The sequence below is a fragment of the Nematostella vectensis genome, chromosome 3 (assembly GCF_932526225.1).
Source record: "Nematostella vectensis chromosome 3, jaNemVect1.1, whole genome shotgun sequence".
Lineage (NCBI taxonomy): Eukaryota > Metazoa > Cnidaria > Anthozoa > Actiniaria > Edwardsiidae > Nematostella > Nematostella vectensis.
The window spans coordinates 1,170,447-1,190,954 of NC_064036.1; the positions used below are offsets into that span (position 1 = coordinate 1,170,447).

Sequence of the window (20,508 nt, forward strand, 5' to 3'; positions counted from 1 at the left end):
TTTCTCTGTATTTTATTTGAATTACCATTATTTACCAATTTTGTGTCTGGTGTCTGGTCCTAGATATTAATGCCCTCAAGTTGACATTTATAGTTGGATGTGTTACAATACCCCTTCACTTTAATAAAATATATTATTTTATTATTTTATATTATTCTGCAGCCACCTCTCTTTCTTTATCAAACCCCCCTCCCTCCCCCTAGTAAGCATAAAACCTTTCAGAATGTTCCCAAGAGAACAGTGATTCAAGTGATCCTAGCTTGGTTTAATAAAAGGGACACTCAATATCAATGTAGGTACAACTTTTTCTTCCCTTCATAAAACCTACAATTTTGACCTAAAGCTGTATTCCATGGCCAGACATGTGTGGTGGCTTCCAGAGGCACCCTAACCCCACATCCTGACCACATGTGCATCACTCTCATTAACATCCTGACCACATGTGCATCACTCTCATTAACATCCTGACCACGTGTGCATCACTCTCATTAACATCCTGACCACGTGTGCATCACTCTCATTAACATCCTGACCATGTGTGCATCACTCTCATTAATATCCTGACCACATGTGCATCACTCTCATTAACATCCTGTCCACATGTGCATCACTCTCATTAACATCCTGACCACGTGTGCATCACTCTAATTAACATCCTGACCACGTGTGCATCACTCTCATTAACATCCTGACCACGTGTGCATCACTCTCATCATTACAGCTGCAACAAGTGAATAGCTTCCCCTATTATTATTATTAATAAAGGATCTAAGAGTGAAAGAAAATTGGTGTATGACTGACTAGTCACTGGTATGGCCTGTGATTAAGAATTGGCAAGAAGGGCACAGGTGAAATTATTGACTAGGATTCAGTGAAAGGGCACTGGTGAAATTATTGACTAGGATTCAGTGAAAGGGCACCTTGGTGAAATTATTGACTAGGATTCAGTGAATGGATACCTTTGTGAAATTATTCACTAGGATTCAGTGAAAGGGCACGGGTGAAATTATTGACTAGGATTCAGTGAATGGGCACAGGGGTGAAATTATTGACTAGGATTCAGTGACAGGTCTAGGGTTTTATGAGAGATGCATGTGTACTGAGAAGGGTTAGTGAGAATAACACTGGGGTGTGGCTATTGGGTAGGATTAAGTGAAAGGGTATTGGGGTCTGGCTAGCCACTATTGTACAATGAGATAGGCACTGGGGTGAAGATACTGAAAAGGGGTTAGTGAGAATGGTACATGGGTGTAGCTATTGATAAAAAAGGTTAAGTGAGATGCACTAGGATGTGGCTAATGAGTTGGATTCAGTGAGGGTACTGGGGTGTGGCTATTGAGTTGGATTCAGTCTGGGATGTGGCTATTGAGTTGGATTCAGTAAGGGTACCGGGGTGTGGCTATTGAGTTGGATTCAGTGAGGGTACTGGGGTGTGGCTATTGAGTTGGATTCAGTGAGGGTACTGGGATGTGGCTATTGAGTTGGATTCAGTGAGGGTACTGGGGTGTGGCTATAGAGTTGGATTCAGTGAGGGTACTGGGATGTGGCTATTGAGTTGGATTCAGTGAGGGTACTGGGATGTGGCTATTGAGTTGGATTCAGTGAGGGTACTGGGATGTGGCTATTGAGTTGGATTCAGTGAGGGTACTGGGATGTGGCTATTGAGTTGGATTCAGTGAGGGTACTGGGGTGTGGCTATTGAGTTGGATTCAGTGAGAGGGTACTGGGGTGTGGCTATTGAGTTGGATTCAGTGAGGGTACTGGGATGTGGCTATTGAGTTGGATTCAGTGAGGGTACTGGGATGTGGCTATTGAGTTGGATTCAGTGAGGGTACTGGGGTGTGGCTATTGAGTTGGATTCAGTGAGAGGGTACTGGGGTGTGGCTATTGAGTTGGATTCAGTGAGGGTACTGGGATGTGGCTATTGAGTTGGATTCAGTGAGGGTACTGGGGTGTGGCTATTGAGTTGGATTCAGTGAGAGGGTACTGGGGTGTGGCTATTGAGTTGGATTCAGTGAGGGTACTGGGATGTGGCTATTGAGTTGGATTCAGTGAGGGTACTGGGGTGTGGCTATTGAGTTGGATTCAGTGAGAGGGTACTGGCGTGTGGCTATTGAGTTGGATTCAGTGAGGGTACCGGGGTGTGGCTATTGAGTTGGATTCAGTGAGAGGGTACTGGGGTGTGGCTATTGTGTTGGATTTAGTGAGGGTACCGGGGTGTGGCTATTGAGTTGGATTCAGTGAGGGTACTGGGGTGTGGCTATTGAGTTGGATTCAGTGAGGGTACTGGGGTGTGGCTATTGAGTTTGATTCAGTGAGGGTACTGGGGTGTGGCTATTGAGTTGGATTCAGTGAGGGTACTGGGGTGTGGCTATTGAGTTGGATTCAGTGAGAGGGTACTGGGGTGTGACTAGGGTTCAGTGAGAGGGTACCGGGGTGTGGCTAGTGACTAGGGTTCAGTGAGAGGGTACCGTGGTGTGGCTAGGGTTCAGTGAGAGGGTACCGGGGTGTGGCTAGTGACTAGTGTTCAGTGAGAGGGTACTGGGGTGTGGCTAGGGTTCAGTGAGAGGGTACCGGGGTGTGGCTAGGGTTCAGTGAGAGGGTACCAGGGTGTGGCTAGTGACTAGTGTTCAGTGAGAGGGTACTGGGGTGTGGCTATTGAGTTGGATTCAGTGAGAGGGTACTGGCGTGTGGCTATTGAGTTGGATTCAGTGAGGGTACCGGGGTGTGGCTATTGAGTTGGATTCAGTGAGAGGGTACTGGGGTGTGGCTATTGTGTTGGATTTAGTGAGGGTACCGGGGTGTGGCTATTGAGTTGGATTCACTGAGGGTACTGGGGTGTGGCTATTGAGTTGGATTCAGTGAGGGTACTGGGGTGTGGCTATTGAGTTTGATTCAGTGAGGGTACTGGGGTGTGGCTATTGAGTTGGATTCAGTGAGGGTACTGGGGTGTGGCTATTGAGTTGGATTCAGTGAGAGGGTACTGGGGTGTGACTAGGGTTCAGTGAGAGGGTACCGGGGTGTGGCTAGTGACTAGGGTTCAGTGAGAGGGTACCGTGGTGTGGCTAGGGTTCAGTGAGAGGGTACCGGGGTGTGGCTAGTGACTAGTGTTCAGTGAGAGGGTACTGGGGTGTGGCTAGGGTTCAGTGAGAGGGTACCGGGGTGTGGCTAGGGTTCAGTGAGAGGGTACCAGGGTGTGGCTAGTGACTAGTGTTCAGTGAGAGGGTACTGGGGTGTGGCTAGGGTTCAGTGAGAGGGTACCAGGGTGTGGCTAGTGACTAGTGTTCAGTGAGAGGGTACCAGGGTGTGGCTAGTGACTAGTGTGACGTTAATTGTAATACTACTCCCATTGATTGCATGATTAATTGTGTGATTAAGCTGAGTCAATCATATTGTAATAGGACCCGCAGTTCGGGGTGTAGGAGCTCACAGATTAAAACAGTAAAAGGAGCTCAGAAATAACCTAAACCTTTAGTTCTATTTCTTGCCTTGTAAAGTCTCCTACGACAACGTTACATGGCGTCAGAAGTGGTACAACTCAGTCTGTTCGATTGTGCGTTGGTTCTCTACTAGTTTTTAAGTATATCAGGATTTCCTCGCCGTATTTTTGCCTGGGCTTCGAGCATTGAATATGCCGGATACCGAGGATGAAAATGCAGCTGCTTCTCATCCCCAGTTTATACAATCCAGTATACCTTTGCCGGGAAAACTCGAACTCAAGGGGAACCTTGCCTCAAACTGGAAAAGGTTCAAGCGTGTGTGGGATAACTACGAGATCGCCTCTCGTCTTAATACTCAGAGTAAAGCTCTCTGCGTCGCTACGGTGTTGCCATGCGTTGGGCCACAGGTAGCCCAGGCAATGGTTTCGAAGCTTGTTCGTAGCTTGGAATCGGTATTCTTAGAGGTAAAACGAGCTCAGTTTCAGTTTATTGTTTTGTCACTTAATACATTTAAAAAAAAAAAAAATAAAAATAATAATATAATAATTTACATAGTGAGACGGACCTCCTAAATCTTAACAGAAAATACATATTTGATAGTTCGGACAGTCAGATTAGTTATATAAATATTTGTTAGGAGAGCTTTCATATTTTTTTTCATACTTATATAAAACACACACACACAATCACAAATCGAGAAAGAAAAAAAATTAAGAGTTAATAAGAGAAGTCGAGTGGATTGAAGTCGCGATTTTTTGTGAAACATTGCCAATAAAATTGCCTTAAAACTTAGAAAATGCCTTGTTGTTGTCAAATGTATGTGTAATATACGATTTTGGGGGGTTTTCTCAACGGAATATATGACTTCTCTCCCCCTACTAAGGAAAGAAACAAGGTTGGAGGCTACATTTTCGGTAGCACTCAAATACCGTCGAAATTCGCGAGGAAAATACAAACGAAATATTTTTATCTCGCAGACCTATGCCAGGGTACACTTACATCCGAAATGTGGCAAAACATCCGAGCTAAATCATTTTCCCCGGCCGCTAGCCATTTTTTAAAACGAGTAAGCAGCGATTTGAATCCTTGACCGGCGCCGTTGGACAATTAGGTACGCTCGGCTGAACACGGCTAGGGTTCAGTGAGAGGGTACCGGGGTGTGGCTAGTGACTAGGGTTCAGTGAGAGGGTACCGGGGTGTGGCTAGTGACTAGGGTTCAGTGAGAGGGTACCGGGGTGTGGCTAGTGACTAGGGTTCAGTGAGAGGGTACCGGGGTGTGGCTAGTGACTAGGGTTCAGTGAGAGAGACGCTGGAGGTGTGGCTACTGACAGGGCTTTATTGGGGGAGAAACATGATTTAACAAGATTGACAAAAAGTAATCATTTTTATTACAAGTACACAAACACAAGTACACTGCATTTTCAGATAATAAGCATCTGGCTAGCAAAAATTGCTTTTTTGAAATCGAATTGAATTACACTTGCAAATTGGAGTATCTTTTGCTTTTTCACTCAGACTAGTCTTGTGTTCATAAAAATGAAATAAGTGAAAGGCTAGCCAGTCGATATTTAAATTTGGTGAAAACATGTTGAGTTTGATGCCTTTGAGTAAGTGTATGTTCGTATAGATTCCTCCATCATCTATCACTCTTTCAATATTAATAACATGGAAACCTGATAATTCAAACTCTGCTAACCAAGCTTTCCATGAAAAAAACTAAAGCTGCTTTACATTTCAATTTAGGGTTTGGTTCAACAGGGTTTCACTGTGTTTCACATTTTTTCATATAAATAAATAAAACTTTACTTTTATGGTAAAATAAAACTCTTGAAGAATGTTTTGGAAGGTTTAGTGACTGTTATATGTTCTGCATATGTATAATTTAGACAGATTAAGAAGTGATCTAGTCATGTAACTCATACAACTACCACTTTGAGAAGCCACTAGACTAAAAAACAGCGGTAAACTAAGCACACAAGCATGTGGTTCTATTGAAACCTCAGGGCCACCCCTGAATCTGCCACTGCATAGTACAACACACCAGTAATGGCATAACAATATGAGCATTCTCATTAAACAGTTGGTATATCTTCAACATGCATGCTCATATCACTATGTTGTGATGTCATAAAAATACAATTATTTTTTTCTGGGGAATAATCCAGATAATTGAAAATAATAATTTAAAAATGGAATGCCAGCTTTTAACAACTCAAAGGGGCCAACTCAACCTTCCTAGAAAACATTGTATTGTATTAAGCAATGTGTTCTACAATTTCTTTCTATGAGGCTATAAATATACAATACATATGGTCTCCTAACAATTTGAAATGTTTTGACTTTAGCTGCCAAATGAATGTATCATGGTTAACTCCGATATGCTCCTTTATAAAACAATAACTTTAGTGTCTAACTGTGATGGATGTCAGAGGCTGGCAAGTATAGCATGACTCATTGGTATAGTTTCAGCACTTGCTTAGAAACAGTACCTATGAGGTCACATTTGAGCACCGGGCACTGGTGGTCTGAAAACGATAAGGAATTGTTGAGAAATATCTCATCACTCTCTTGTCGAGTTGTGGAAGGATAAGAATTAAAACATGACTAAAAGTGACATCCTATGCAAACCTGAAAACAAGAAAAATCAATTAGAGGGTTAGATTAAATGATGCATCAGTCAACAGCATACAACCACTATTTAGAAAGAAAGTTGCAGCTGTCTACTGTAAGAGTTGTTGTTTACAGAAGCATTCAGAGTTTGAGTGAAATTCAATTTGGATTTTAGAAAGATGGCTGCAACAAGAACTGATCCCTTGCCATTTGAAACAAGCAGAGCTTTATCTGAACAAGCAATTGGACTCCGTTTATCTAGCCCATTTGTGACCACAATGATAAGTTGTGTACTTTAAAAAAGAAGTAAAATTTGATATATATATATATATTGTGCCCTGAAGAGAAAGGTATGTTGTCATGTACAAGGTAGCCTGCTAACTGGCTCTCTGGAGATTCGGGATTCCTGTGGAATCCACAGGCTATGTTATACATACCTTATTATACTCTAAGGATCTCTAGAGACTTATTATAACATATTGCTATCCAGTCAGGCTGGGTTGTTGCCCACTGAATCTGGTTGATTTCGCCATCAGCAGTGTATGCTAGAATAGGGTCCTCTATGGCACGGGGCATCTGCTGAATATCCCATATTAAGGCCTGGTGGTCGTCCCCTAGAAAAAAGAAACCTCATTCTTTTTAAATAAGTACGCAGCTGCTTTGTCTCCTATTATCTTTGTTCTACGAAGGAGTTCTTTTGTCTCTATTCTTCTCGTTCTTTATGTTGAGGTGCGGGTATTGTTCATTTGCCCAATCAAATCGCAGCTTGTAAGAGCTGCGTACTGACCCTTCTTTTTAGATACCTTCATAACGTTTCTAAGTAAGGGTTAGTAATGGACACAAGTGTTCCATGGGATTTAGGGCACAAATTAACAAAAATCTGTGAGTGCGTAGCACTGCCACGAGACATTTTGAAATACTTTAATACTAGATGTCACTGGCAAATCAACATCATTAAATGTAAAACAATTAAAATAATATCTTATTGTTGAAGGCCATACTAACGAGTCAATTGTGTAAAAAGGAAACTGGATTTCTTGCTCTGTTCAAATTCTAGTCATCACTGCACGACTCGAAGCCGGAGCGCTTGATTTTTCCGTCCCCGAAAAAGAAAGCACACGGTTTTACTGTAAAAACCACTCGGCGAGAGAAAGTAAGCAAAGGGAGAATCCCCTGTCAAAAACACTAATGAGTTTTAGGGGGTTGAAATGGAGAGAGCTGATTGGTCGAGTGGCAGTGATCATTTTCTAAGGATATTTAATTCATGGTAATGGATAGTTTTTGTCGCTGTTTGCAAGTGATAATGCTTCACAGAATGTTAATGTAACTGGACTATGTAGGCAGGAAGAATGACATTATATAAGAAAAGGGAATTCTTTCAAAAGAAATTTTGGTCGCTTACTATTAATGGAATTTAAAACAAACACAAGAAAAGTTTGAACAATAATAATATTTTATAGGTACAATGAACATTAATGGATTCAATTTTCAAGATTCAGTTATCTTCTGTTTTTGAAAGTATATTGTAGGAATTTCCTGATACAGAAAGCACTGTAGCCAGCAATTTGCACATATAGATGGTGTCTGGGAAATTCTTTCCTTCAACACCCAAATGTGATTTTCCCTTACTCTTTGTGTTCTGCAGTGCCATACAGGCTAAAAGCACCTCTTAAGTAAAAGGCATAGTTATAATAAATGGTTGACCTACATAATAAATAGTTGACCAAATGAAATGGGCAAATGGTTACTCTTACCAGCAGTACAGATGTGACATGACGAATGTGGAGCCCATGCGATGCCATTCACACAAGCCCTATGGTTATTCAGTCTTGCTACAGGTGTGCAAGGTACTCTTACATCCAAAATGATTACCTAAAACATTTGTACACAATCAACATATGAATGATACAGTAGAACGCACATACAAAATGATTACCTAAAACATTTGTACACAATCAACATATGAATGATACAGTAGAACGCACATCCAAAATGATTACCTAAAAGATTTGTACACAATCAACATATGAATGATACAGTAGAACACACATATTGTAGATGGTATAGCAGGGTTTGTACAATTTTTCACAAATCAAATTCAAGGACTTTTTCAAGGACTTTTTTAAGAAATTCAAGGACAAATTTAACAAAGAATTCATACAGACATTACCCAAGTTTTACCAAAGTTTTTTTTTAATTGTACATTGAAACATACACAAGCATAATGAATCACTGGCAAGCAATTGTTATTAAACAGTGATTCCAATGTTCTATGTTCGCCTACAGATTTTCAACTATTTGTGAGATTCTCAAACTTCTATTCCTCTTCTTCCTCTTATTTCAAAGCCTTTTGCATTTCCTTAGCACAAATTCACAGTGCATTCGACTGAGTGAGGAGGCTTACAGAAAGACTATTTCTCCAGCTTTAAGGAACATAAATGTGTGACAGGATTTGATTTCGACTACAATGTAAAGTATGCGTTAGTGTTCATTCAGGGAACACAGCACTTGGTGAAGTTGTGCATCATTTTAAATAGTGAAGCGAAAGCTTGCAAATCTAACAAACAACACTTATTGTTTAGCAAAATGTGTAACTTTATTTCGAAGACGGTGATCTGCGTAACATTAAGGCCTCAAAATCAAGTGTTTGTGATAACAAAACAGATCAGTTTTGAAACACAAAAAGAAAAAAATCTAATTGACATCCTAAATGGTTCCTGAAATTTGACTTAAAATTATATTTAAAAGCCATTTTATGCTTTTTAGTTCCGGGATACATAAGTACTTAAGAAGCGTTTTAAAGCTAACTATATCTCAATTCTCTCCAGCTTTGGGTCAGAATCCAGAGAAGTCAGCTTAAAATCAGTCCTAATGTACATTCATCTCTTATGCGGGATTTAACTGCAGATTTCAGCTATGTTATTTTTAAATAAAAAATTACAGAGGTCACCCTGGCCAACAAAGGCAAAACCATGGTTTGCAAAAATAAGCATTACTTGTGTTTCTTTTATCATATTTTCAAGGACTTTTAAGGACTGTTGATAAGAACTCAAGCACTTTCCAGACCTTGAATTTCAAATTTTAAAATTCAATTCTTTCACGGTTTTCAAGGAGTTGTACAAATCCTGTATACAGTACCGGTAGCAAGTATCATAACCTTGACTTGCAAGTGTCGAGTCAGTCGAGATGCATATTATACTCAAGAGTATTTTGAGAGTATCGACTCACAGAATATTCATAGACTTAATAGGCTTGACACCAGCGATTGGAGGTTATGAAACTTGCTACCGTTACGGTAAGTCTATAAATATTCAGTGAGTCGATACTCTTAAAAATACTCTCAAGTAGAATATGCATCTCAACTTGACACTCGCGAGTGGAGGTTATAATACTTGCTACCAGTACTGTAGGTGTTATATATAGGATATACAGTAGGTTTTTGATATCTAATAGGATATAGGTTTGATATCTAATAGGATTGGTATCAAATGTTCCAATACATCTTACTGAATCTTCATCAGTGAACAGCTCCCATCACAATCAAGTAGAAAATACTATATGTACAAATATTCACACATAGATCAGTTCTCTTCAGCCAAGCTACTGTAGCTTAAGTAGAATTTCACTTGCTGATGTAAACCAGTCCAAAACTTTCAACAGGTTAAGCAATTCAATTGTCTTTTAGGGAGCCCCTGTACATCGAAACGAAGTAAAATACAAATAGCTTAGAAAAATGAGTGTACCTCCATGGCGTCTAATGAGAAAGTAGCCAAGTAGTTTGGGTCCTGCTTGTTCCAGGAGAGTCTTAGCAGTGGACTGTGTTGGGGGTCTTCATAGATTATAGTAGAATGCTCCAGATGTCTAAGAGAGTAAAATATATAACTCTACAAATAAAGATCCTGGTAATTATGACACTCTTCTGTATGAAAAAGCTCATCATTTCTTCCTTGAAATCTGAACTTTTTGAAACTCTAAATGAGAAACGAACTAACTACTTTAGCTCAATCTTGATATTATGTATGTTTTATTTTTTGCCAATCGCTTCAAGATTAAAGCTATAAACTCTTTAGTATATACCAAGTTTCTACATAGCCCACCTTAAGTCAAACATTCTGACAGAGCCATCAGCACCAACTGAGGCAAACATGTCTCTACCCCCACCAGCTCTGCTAAATGCAATGTCATATACCTGACACACAAAAGCAACATGGTCAGGTCAAAGAAAATGATACGCAATGTACATAAAGTATCATGCTTTAGTTGAGACTCAGAATCTAAAGAATCTTGTAAACAAGGGCTATGTACTGTACAAAATTCATAATATAATTGGCAGCTGCCATTAGTGTCTATGAAACCTGAACCTCTTTGTCATGAGTCATGAGCTTAATGTATACACACCTTTTTCTAGTGAGCTATGAGCTGATACACACCTCTTTATTGTGAGCTATGAGCTGATATGTACACCTCTTTAGTGTGAGCTATGATATGTACACCTCTTTATTGTGAGCCACTGTACGAGCTGATACACACCTCTTTATTGTGAGCTATGAGCTGATATGTACACCTCTTTAGTGTGAGCTATGATATGTACACCTCTTTATTGTGAGCTACAAGCTGATACACACCTCTTAATTGTGAGCTATGAGCTGATATGTACACCTCTTCATTGTGAGCTATGAGCTGATACACACCTCTTTATTGTGAGCTATGAACTGATACACACCTCTTTGTCATGAGCTATGAGCTGGGTCTTGACATGTCCAGAAACCATGTTTACTCGTCCTAGCACTTGTCCAGTCTAACAAAAAATAGTTTTCATGAAAAGATCGCAGTGCAATGTAAAGCACTGTGATTATACAGCGGGGTCTTTTAATGATATTTTTTAGTCACATTTACTTTTGGATAACTTAAACACCTTGCTAATTCTAAATGTTTTTATATCCCTTAAGGGTTTGAGTCAGCTGCATTTCACTTCTTACCTCAAGTCCCCAGATGGTGCAGGTTGTATCAATGCTTGATGTCCCAAGGAGGTTCGGGTCCACTTCATTCCAGTCAAATGATGTTAATGGCGCACAGAAGTCAGAATTTTTGTTCTCCAGTAATGAAAGACACAACAAGAAGTAATATTAACTACCAGTTACTTTTTTCTTTTCTTATAACCGATATGAATCCTAGATAGAAAGCATAGAGACTGAGAAAGCCATAGCTATTTAAGATTTGGTAGATAATAATTATCCATTTAAATTAGATAATCTAAAAAAATATATGCAGTAATCTGAAATTGATGATATTTTTTAAAAATGTTCCAAAGAGGCTCCTTTGTTTTCAGTTAAACACAGTGTCAGCATTTTGTATTAATTCCATGTGGATATGGAGGAAAGTGATTTAATATTTGGCTTAACAATTATCATATAATGTAGTACAAAAAACTAAGATTCTGATGGAAGGCAAATAATGTTATCTATAAAAGAAAACCTTTTTCATATACTTACATTGTTTAAAAGACATTCAAGTCTGACATCTGAATCCCCAACTCTCCACACTCGCAAATAATCTCCTGATGTTGCTACTAAGTCCGGGTATGAATTCTACAAAGCACAATCAAAAAAGAAAACTGTCATATCTCCATAGTCATTCTAAAACTTTTTTTTACCTTGATTGCAATTTGATATAGTCCTCCTAGGGCCACTGTACCCTGACCATTTTATTAAAGGAAAATATACATAATTCCTAGTTTCCATAGGGTCATCCTTCCACATTAAAGACTCACTGTACAACAACCTACCTTAAATTTTAACACGAAAAAAGAACCCCCCCTGCATACCTGGCACATATACTGGCATACCCTTCCTAATTCATGTAAACGTGACAGGGTTTCTTGTGTTGCCAAACAAATGAGAAGGATATATGTGTCAGCGTTGATAAATCTTATGAATTTTTTTCTGGTTGATCAAAATCAGTTTTTTAATGCCCTAGTGACATCTCCATGCACAAACTCCTTTTACCTCACACAAATATATATACAACTATTTCAAATAAGGTTGCACTGGAGAACCCATGTGTGGTAACCCGCGGTGGTTCATGGCTAGCATATAAACGGCTGAATCTTGTATCTGAAAGCTATGTGAATGTAAACAAGAATTCTATAGCTTTTGTAACTTGGATTTGTATTTTTTTATGCTTATTTGTTTATATACTTGCATAAGGAAAACGCTGTCGTTTTGGGGGTCTGGTACCAAGGAAACTTCACTTCTTGTCAAGACGGTCCCAGTAACTGTTTTTCTCTTCTGGTTACAAGTCATAAAGTTTACGAAGCCCCTAGGGTACGCTTACCTTAAAAAGTACAAAAATCATGAAGATTTTCCAAATAAGAAATATATTAGTTTCCTTATATGGAAGCGACCGCGTTTGGCAAAAACTAAATCAATTTTTATGATATGATACCAATGAAGCACTGTGGGTTATGATATACAGATTCTCTGAGTACAACCTTATTTGAAATAGGTGTATCACTTGTTCTTTCTCCCAGATAATGCTATTTCTATTGTCAAATCATAAATGGTCTAAACTGGGAGTTATTTCCTTGTTTAAATCATGCTTGTTAGTTAGCAGACATTTTTTTGAAAAAAAGAGTCTACTTTATAATAAAGAAACTGACCTTTTTCACCAGCTACTTCACAAGGAAAAAAAATCCACGTTTTTGGTGTTTGACTGCCAAGGTCAGCCAGAAACCACAACAAATGTATTATTCATTTATAACACATGATTCCTTTTTTAATTATAGTGCTTAGCAATCGTGTAGTTTTTAATAGAGTCTCTAGATTAACGGACTCTTACGTTATCTGGTATCCATATAATTTTCGTAGTTGGGTATGGGTGGTCAAATGTTGATCTCACGGTGAATTCGCCAGTTTCTTCGTCTAGCATAACAATCTGCACCTGGAACGATTTTGAAATGCTAATAAAACACCTACAAGAAAAATAGATACCCCTGAATAAAGAAAGTATAAAAACCAAAAGGCCGTCAAAGAATTTAGCTTGTCATATTTTGCCGCGCAAACTAAGGTGACAAATCTTTTTATACTGCAAACTGTAAAAGATGTTATATACTGAAGGTCAAAACAACAGGTTATATAGAAAGACGGCTAAAATTTAGCCCTACTTACTTTATTATTGTATTCTTCCACGAAACTGCCAAGAGCCAAACGAAATCGCTTGTCTGTTCGAACGCTCCAGTTCATGCCATAGATCGTCCACGGCGCCTCGTATTTATAAATCTCTTTTCTTTTTCCTGATGGCGGTTGTGGCTGGCTTACGGGAGCAAGCATTGCCATGGTGTAGCATGAACTACCCAATTTTTTTTAGCCAAGCGTCTTTTACAAAATATAAAGAAACAGTCTTCTATGCTGAATGTAAACACAGAGTTTGAAGTTGAATAGAAAACAAAATGGCTGACAAAGCTGGACTCGGCCTCGTTTTCATGGAAATCCACCGAGAGGGACTGGACTTAAACAGGAAACCCGAACTAATATCAGTTGGTGCTTATAAATAGGGTGGTATGGTTTTTGACGTTTTTGTCCTAGACAGGATATTGACGTCTAAAGCTATTTATGCTAAACCGGGTATATGTTTGAAGCTTCTCTGTCATGATCAGGGTTAGGATTTTATAATTTTGTTTCAAATGAATTGTAGAAATAGAATGTCGTCAAGTCTTCTTTATCACGAGATCCGGGGTTTAAAGACTATCCAAGTTTCCCCACAGCTGAGCCGCAAAGAGAGAAAACTGCCATTTGTGCAACAACAAGAGGACCTTCTCAACCGTGTCAACTCTCTTTCACCTTTGTGTGTAGCTATAGGGCGGCCACAGAGTAAATGGGATTAGCCTTCGATTTGATCCTCTGCCCGGAAAGAAGTGAAAAGAAAAACAAGGGAAGGACAAAGGAGGAAATTGAGAACGTCCCTGAATTTATTCTTGCGCTTTGAGAATGAGAATTTACCATGAGAAAAAACCATTAGTAGTAAGATACAGGGGGTGCGAACGCACCCCCCCCCCCCCCCCCCCACCACCACCACCACCACCACACACACACATACACACACAACGGCCAATAAGCTAAATCACTCTGGTATGTCATCAATCCATAAGTCAGACTTTTTTGTAGCCAAATCCGACAATAAACGTCCCTTGGAGATACTGCAAAGGCATAAAAATTCCCTTTGTGTTCTTTCGGGGGACGTCAGATTTTTATCAGAAAACTCACCCCCCCCCCCCCCTCAAGAAAAACCCTCATATCAAGAAAAAATAGCCAAAACTTGTCGTTTTTCCCAGACGCGGTCACTTCCATATAAGGAAACTAATATAGTCGTTATTTGGAAAATCGGATTCTTGTCTTAAGGCTGCCGTACCGCAGGTGCTTCGCAAACTTTATGAATTGTATTCAAAAGAGAAAAACAGTCACTGTGAATATCTTCAGTCAACAGAGAAAGGCTCTGAAAAGAAACTTTAATTGCACGGTACCAGACCCCTAAAACGACAACGTTTTCTTTATATGGGTACAGGCCTGAGATGTGTAAATTTGTACTACTCGACTGATTTCATATTAAACACTCGAATAACATTATCCCTTATAAGCTATAGACGCTCAAATTCGCACCATACGAAGTCGATTTGCCGGTTTCGAGTGTTTTGCCAGGCTTTATGAGTGGCAAATTTTAAGTGACGTCATTAACCGACAAGCGGCTCAGCAAAAACAATAGTAGCGTGGGAACGAGGCTAAGACTTATTATGATTGTGGAGCTTGGCCTCCTGTTGATTCTCAGCTCGTTAGTCGCAATACAAAGGGGAAAAAATAAATTTAGAACTATTAGATAGACAGACGGGTGACAGTTAACATTCACCTCAACTGCGCATGCGTGACTGCTGCGATCGGCGCTTTAACCCGGAGCACCTGCTGATATGTAAGTTTTGTAAGTTATGTAAGTTTTGATGCCAATTTCTGTTGATAATTAATGACCATACCTAAGTTTTTTGTAAACGTGAAGGGATGCGTAAAGACGTTTCTATGTTATCTTACGTTTTCCCTGTTGGACAGGAACCATATATAGTCCTTAGGTTGTTTCTTGTTTATAAGGGCATTTTGTTTTGTAGATAAACTGTTATTTTTTATATCTATTAGGCTAAAGTCATTCATTACTTATGCATCTCAATGACAACCTAATATCTTGAAACTTCCCAGAAACATTTATCCATTGAAGATGTATTATGTATTGTATCTTACAAAAATACTAATCATAGAGGTGAAAACTTGCTAGTCTAATACTCTAGACAAACGTTTTCTCTCATCCTGAAAAGAAAGAGAGCTGTATGACGTCTGCCAAAGTCTCCGGCCAAAGTCTGATCATGAATAATGAAACAAAAAAAGTTTTAGTTTTCCGCCTTATTCTTCCTTCAACCCTGGTCTGTTAGATGACAACACTGTTGTGCAGTGAAAACAGGGTAAGATGTGATTTATATCTGGCAAATCTTTTTCTATTAACTTAAACTGGAGTGTTACCAAAAGATTCTTTCCCACTTAAATATTCTTAAAATTGATTCTTTTTGTTGTTAAGAAGAAAATGGAATTTTATATAGGCAAAATTGTAAAATTACACCCACAAAATGTGTACCTGCGAGAGTGAGAGATGAGTGCTGATTTCAAGTGTCTGATTTCAAGTGTCAGATTTGAAAAAATCAAATTGCTTTATACGCAAATTTGTTGGATTTATCATCCAGTGGCTAGCTTTTGCCTAGCAACTGAAATATTGATGCTGGCCCTAGGCCTGCGCCTATTTCTACCTGTATCGATACCAAGTGCCACAAATGCCTTATCCGGCGATCTCAGAATATTATTGAAAGAGTCTTTTCGTTACCCCGATAGTATAGTTACATGTAGATAGTTCAAAGTCAAACAAGCTCAAACCCTTATTAAAAGTTTGCGAACATGTATGAGTTTGGCTCTATCAAGGACATAATAATATTGAATTGTTTTTTTTCTTACCACAGAGCCAAAAAAAATCATCGTCGCTACTTGGTTATGCCACCACAGCTGAAGCAACTGAGTAATTTCCTTCATAAGGTTTGGACGATTTCTGTTATTTGAAATCGACATACATATTTGACATATTTTTCAGCGACGACGATATTGTTTTTTAAATTGAAATATTTCGTGGATTTCAGGGTTCGTAAATGGTTTTTTATTGAATTATATAGTCAAAATCTCCGTGTCAAAACAAGAATTGAAGTGTCTTATACAATAACGATAGCATCCAACTAATAACTACATCTCACTCCTAAAATACAATGCACCAAAAACTGGAATTCGACTCTGACAAATTTTCGTCTTTAATAAGACTTCTTCAGGGCAGACTGAAGAAGGTGAATCGTTACAATTGCTTATTTACACCAGAATGGTGGCGCGAGATGGAAAAACATTACAACTGACAAAAACGCCTGTCTTTCAATGTGTCGTCCCTAAAATATATATTTCTCTATCAATACAAGATTATAAGAAATTTGTTGTTATCACAACTAAGGTGTACCCTTGAAACATTCACGTTATGCATAAAAGTTTTTCATCTCTTTCAAAGTTTCATCGCTTCATCCCTTGTCCCCAACAACCCTTTGAGTCTACTCCTTTGTCTTTTTGGGAATGCTGCTTCCCTGACCCTCTTTCGAGAATCCAACTAAAAGTTAGAATCCCATGAAACTACCTGATATCACGTGATATGACGTCACACCACAGGATATGCACAAAACGGCAAAAATCAATAACTCGCATCTATAGAAACACGAATTAAAACGTATAAAAAGAGACCACAATTAAAATTCTAAACTCCTGTGTTTCTTTCATGACATATCTTTTTCTTTTCAGGTTCTACTATCATTGGTGATGGCAAGGGTCACCCAAGGTCTGTCTGTCTGTCTGTCTGTCTGTCTGTCTGTCTGTCTGTCTGTCTGTCTGTCTGTCTGTCTGTCTGTCTGTCTGTCTGTCTGTCTGTCTGTCTGTCTGTCTGTCTGTCTGTCTGTCTGTCTGTCTGTCTGTCTGTCTGTCTGTCTGTCTGTCTGTCTGTCTGTCTGTCTGTCTGTCTGTCTGTCTGTCTGTCTGTCTGTCTGTCTGTCTGTCTGTCTGTCTGTCTGTCTGTCTGTCTGTCTGTCTGTCTGTCTGTCTGTCTGTCTGTCTGTCTGTCTGTCTGTCTGTCTGTCTGTCTGTCTGTCTGTCTGTCTGTCTGTCTGTCTGTCTGTCTGTCTGTCTGTCTGTCTGTCTGTCTGTCTGTCTGTCTGTCTGTCTGTCTCTATGTCTGTCTGTCTCTATGTCTGTCTGTCTGTCTGTCTGTCTGTCTGTCTGTCTCTATGTCTGTCTGTCTGTCTGTCTGTCTGTCTGTCTCTATGTCTTTCTGTCTGTATGTCTGTCTGACCATAATTATATTGTTTCTAGGTGACCTGATTGGTCACTGGCTGCTTGACGGCTCTGATGTGGGACTGCGGTAAGTCACTTTATCATCATTACAATCTGCATATAAACGTAATACCAAAACGGCTTTATAAGATAAGGTTAAACTTTTCCAGCCATGAAAACAGCCCTATCGTCGAAGTCGGTTTCTACCCCGGCACACGAGCAACGGCGTATGACAAATTTTCTGAGTGCTACACGGAAATCCCTGTCATGATTGATCTCCGAGGAAAAAGCTTTACCATAGCGGCTTGGATCAAAATAAAAGCAAAATTGCAAATAACGCAAACCATTATATCAGATTGGGCGGACCCGCAACAGTTCACCTTTGCATTAAGCAGTTCACAGAGACTCCTGTTCAAACGCTACTACAAAGATGGGACTCCTAATCAAATACTATCGTCAAAAGTCGTGTCGATCGGTCGGTGGTACCACGTGGCCGTAACCTTCGATAAGGAATCAGGCCTGGTCAGACTTTACCTCGATACCATAGAGATTGAATCGTTGGTGTTTGACATGAAGGAGTGGAGGGGTCCCTCATCAAAACCTATCATAGGGGATAGTTTGAGTACCGCATTTCCGGATCAGAAATTTTCCGGCGCTATAATGGACGTGTATGTGTTTGGTGTCGTGAAAAGTGGTGGAGAACTCGATGACCTTAGAGGTGAGTCCCCCACTCCTGTGTATTTGTTTGGTGTCGTGAAGAGTCGCGGAGAACTTGATGACCTTAGAGGTGAGTCCCCCACTCCTGTGTATTTGTTTGGTGTCGTGAAGAGTCGCGGAGAACTTGATGACCTTAGAGGTGAGTCCCCCACTCCTGTGTATTTGTTTGGTGTCGTGAAGAGTCGCGGAGAACTTGATGACCTTAGAGGTGAGTCCCCCACTCCTGTGTATGTGTTTGGTGTCGTAAAGAGTCGCGGGGAACTTGATGACCTTAGAGGTGAGTCCCCCACTCCTGTTTTGTTTTGTATGGGCAAGGTGGGGCTATCGGGGGGGGGGGGGGGGGCATGTTACGCAATTGACGCGAAGGGCGGTGGGCGATCCAATATTTTTCTTGGTTGGAATTTTTTGTCCGTACGTTTGGAGACAGAAGGCTCCTATGGAATATTTTGTATTTTATTTTGGCGTTAATTGAGCGATAAGACATTATTCATAAGAACAAATGAGTTGAAATAATCAAGTCTGCTAACAGGCCGTAAATTTGAAACCGGGCCGGGTTCCCAGAAAGCAGTCAAAATAATGGTATTCATCCCTGGGTTAGCGCTTACCTGCTTTCTAGGAACCGCCCTTGGTCTATAGCAAATTGAATAAATACAATAATAATTAATTAACATTTAATTTATGATTGATTAACCCTTAATTAACACATAAAGATATTAACTTGATGTTCCCTTGTAAGCTCCACTTGATGAGCGCATGGTGTTCCAGCACCTTCCGGGCAGTCTTACAGGTCACGTGATCTCCTCTCACACCGAGTTCGACCATCGCCTGTGCATGGTGTTGTGCGCGCGCACGTCTGCGTGTGTATCCTTCAACCATCGTCCTGATGGGGGGATCTGTCAGTTAAAAAATGGCACCAAACGGGAGTACCCTGGGGATTTTATCACGTCGAATGGGTTCCAGTACTACGAAAAGCTTGAATTCACCCTGATTCCGTGGAAATAGAAGCAAATGGGGATGTGGTGCTGAATGGAAAAAATCAAATAGCATTCTGTTTTCGAACCCTAATAAAGTTCTCGCTTAACATTTTACCGGAAAATTAAGATGTTAATGTTACTTTTAGACTCGTAGGGTCTTCAATAATGACTACTGATCCCCTAAGCAAACTCACGCACCAGTAGTCTATTTTATCCGTAATTTTAAAAATAGAAATCTTACCAAGAGTCCGGTATGTTCTTAGAATTTAAAGGTTATATAGGCTTCAATATAATACACCAAAAACTGGAATTCGACTTTAATAAGACTTCTTCAGGGCAGACAGAAAAAGGTGAATTGTTACAAGCTTATTTAAATCAGAGTAGTGGAGCGAGACGCAAAAACATTACAACTGACAAAAAATCGCACATTCTAAAATGCTATGGACGAAAAGAATTTATATACCTCTACGCGGGTTTCTACTACAAAAAAAGTCGTCACTATTAAGACCCCGCGGGTTAGATAAACTTAAGCCGATAAGCCCACTGACCTTCCCTTTCCCTAAAGCTGAGCCTGGGATTTACACTTATATATAAGTTGTACCCTTACATTACTAAGACCTAAATGATTGTCGCATTGAAAATGTTGGTAGATAAGGTCATCCTTAACTCTTTCACTAACCGGTAAACTAGGGTGCTTATTTAACCTACTTTTGTGATTATTAAAACGCTTCCTAAAACTATTGATAGTAGAACCTACGTACTGATTGCTACACTTAGAGCAAGTAATGAGATAAACAACAAAATCCGAATTACAGTCCAAGTCAAAATTAATTGACATATTTCTTACTGGTAACCGTACTGCGAAACTCCTGCCCTGTCTCAAGAAAGTTGCACACCCTACATCTTTTACCGCCACACTTACGACAACCTATAACCTAAATACTATCCTCTTTAAGAGAGGAGTGCACCAACATATCCTTTAAACTCCTAGGTTTACTATAAGCCACAATAGGTACCTTACTAATAGCACCCCTACACCTACTCGAAGATTTTAGAACTGGCTGTAAATTAAGTAGAATGTGCCAGGTAAATTAGGTAATGTTTTTGCGTCTCGCGCCACTATTCTTATGTAAATAAGCTTGTAACGAATTACCTTCTTCAGTCTGCCCTGAAGAAGTCTTATTAAAGACGAAAATTTGGCCGAGTCGGATTCCAGTTTTTGGTGTATTGTATTCATTCTTCTGGTTCACGAACACGACTATTTGGGCTTTTTGTATTTATTAGGCTTCAGTATAGATACAGATGAGGTTTCAATTATAACCGCCACAACTA

General features: G+C 39.7%; 2 protein-coding genes across 6 annotated transcripts; one reads left to right on the plus strand and one right to left on the minus strand.

Annotated features, from left to right (window-relative positions):
- Positions 1 to 4,805: 4,805 nt before the first annotated feature.
- On the minus strand, positions 4,806 to 13,547 carry LOC5517004 (DDB1- and CUL4-associated factor 7). Of its 2 annotated transcripts, none has more exons than XM_048725830.1 (10): positions 13,217 to 13,547; positions 12,888 to 12,989; positions 11,543 to 11,638; positions 11,030 to 11,143; positions 10,774 to 10,848; positions 10,148 to 10,239; positions 9,794 to 9,911; positions 7,805 to 7,922; positions 6,488 to 6,664; positions 4,806 to 6,068 (listed from the first exon to the last, which is right to left on the minus strand). In XM_048725830.1, the coding sequence occupies exons 1-9, from the start codon at positions 13,382 to 13,384 to the stop codon at positions 6,492 to 6,494; spliced, it is 1,056 nt and encodes a 351-aa protein (XP_048581787.1). In that variant the 5' UTR covers positions 13,385 to 13,547; the 3' UTR covers positions 4,806 to 6,068; positions 6,488 to 6,491. The 2 variants fall into 2 exon arrangements, with proteins under 2 accessions (XP_048581787.1, XP_048581786.1); XM_048725829.1 differs by having other exon boundaries at positions 11,030 to 11,146.
- Positions 13,548 to 14,859: 1,312 nt separating this feature from the next.
- Positions 14,860 to 20,508, plus strand: LOC5517003. 4 transcript variants are annotated; one of them, XM_048724782.1, is made up of 6 exons: positions 14,860 to 15,008; positions 16,093 to 16,165; positions 16,961 to 16,997; positions 17,525 to 17,573; positions 17,656 to 18,410; positions 18,939 to 20,508. In XM_048724782.1, exons 2-6 carry the CDS (start codon positions 16,124 to 16,126, stop codon positions 19,202 to 19,204), a joined length of 1,149 nt encoding a protein of 382 aa, XP_048580739.1. In that variant the 5' UTR covers positions 14,860 to 15,008; positions 16,093 to 16,123; the 3' UTR covers positions 19,205 to 20,508. The 4 variants fall into 4 exon arrangements, with proteins under 4 accessions (XP_048580739.1, XP_048580738.1, XP_032242999.2 ...); XM_048724781.1 differs by lacking the exon at positions 14,860 to 15,008 and adding an exon at positions 15,261 to 15,546; XM_032387108.2 differs by lacking the exon at positions 14,860 to 15,008 and having other exon boundaries at positions 15,842 to 16,165; positions 17,656 to 18,203.

Coding starts and splice junctions, on each gene's coding strand:
- LOC5517004 (XM_048725829.1), bottom strand. CDS start 13,384: ATGGCAATGCTTGCTCCCGTAAGCCAGCCACAACCGCCATCAGGAAAA. Junction 12,990..13,216: donor TGGAAGAATACAATAATAAA/GTAAGTAGGGCT, acceptor AAATCGTTCCAG/GTGCAGATTGTTATGCTAGA. Junction 11,639..12,887: donor TTATATGGATACCAGATAAC/GTAAGAGTCCGT, acceptor TGTGCTTTGTAG/AATTCATACCCGGACTTAGT.
- LOC5517003 (XM_048724779.1), top strand. CDS start 16,031: ATGTATGAGTTTGGCTCTATCAAGGACATAATAATATTGAATTGTTTT. Junction 16,998..17,524: donor GATGGCAAGGGTCACCCAAG/GTCTGTCTGTCT, acceptor TATTGTTTCTAG/GTGACCTGATTGGTCACTGG. Junction 17,574..17,655: donor GGCTCTGATGTGGGACTGCG/GTAAGTCACTTT, acceptor AAACTTTTCCAG/CCATGAAAACAGCCCTATCG.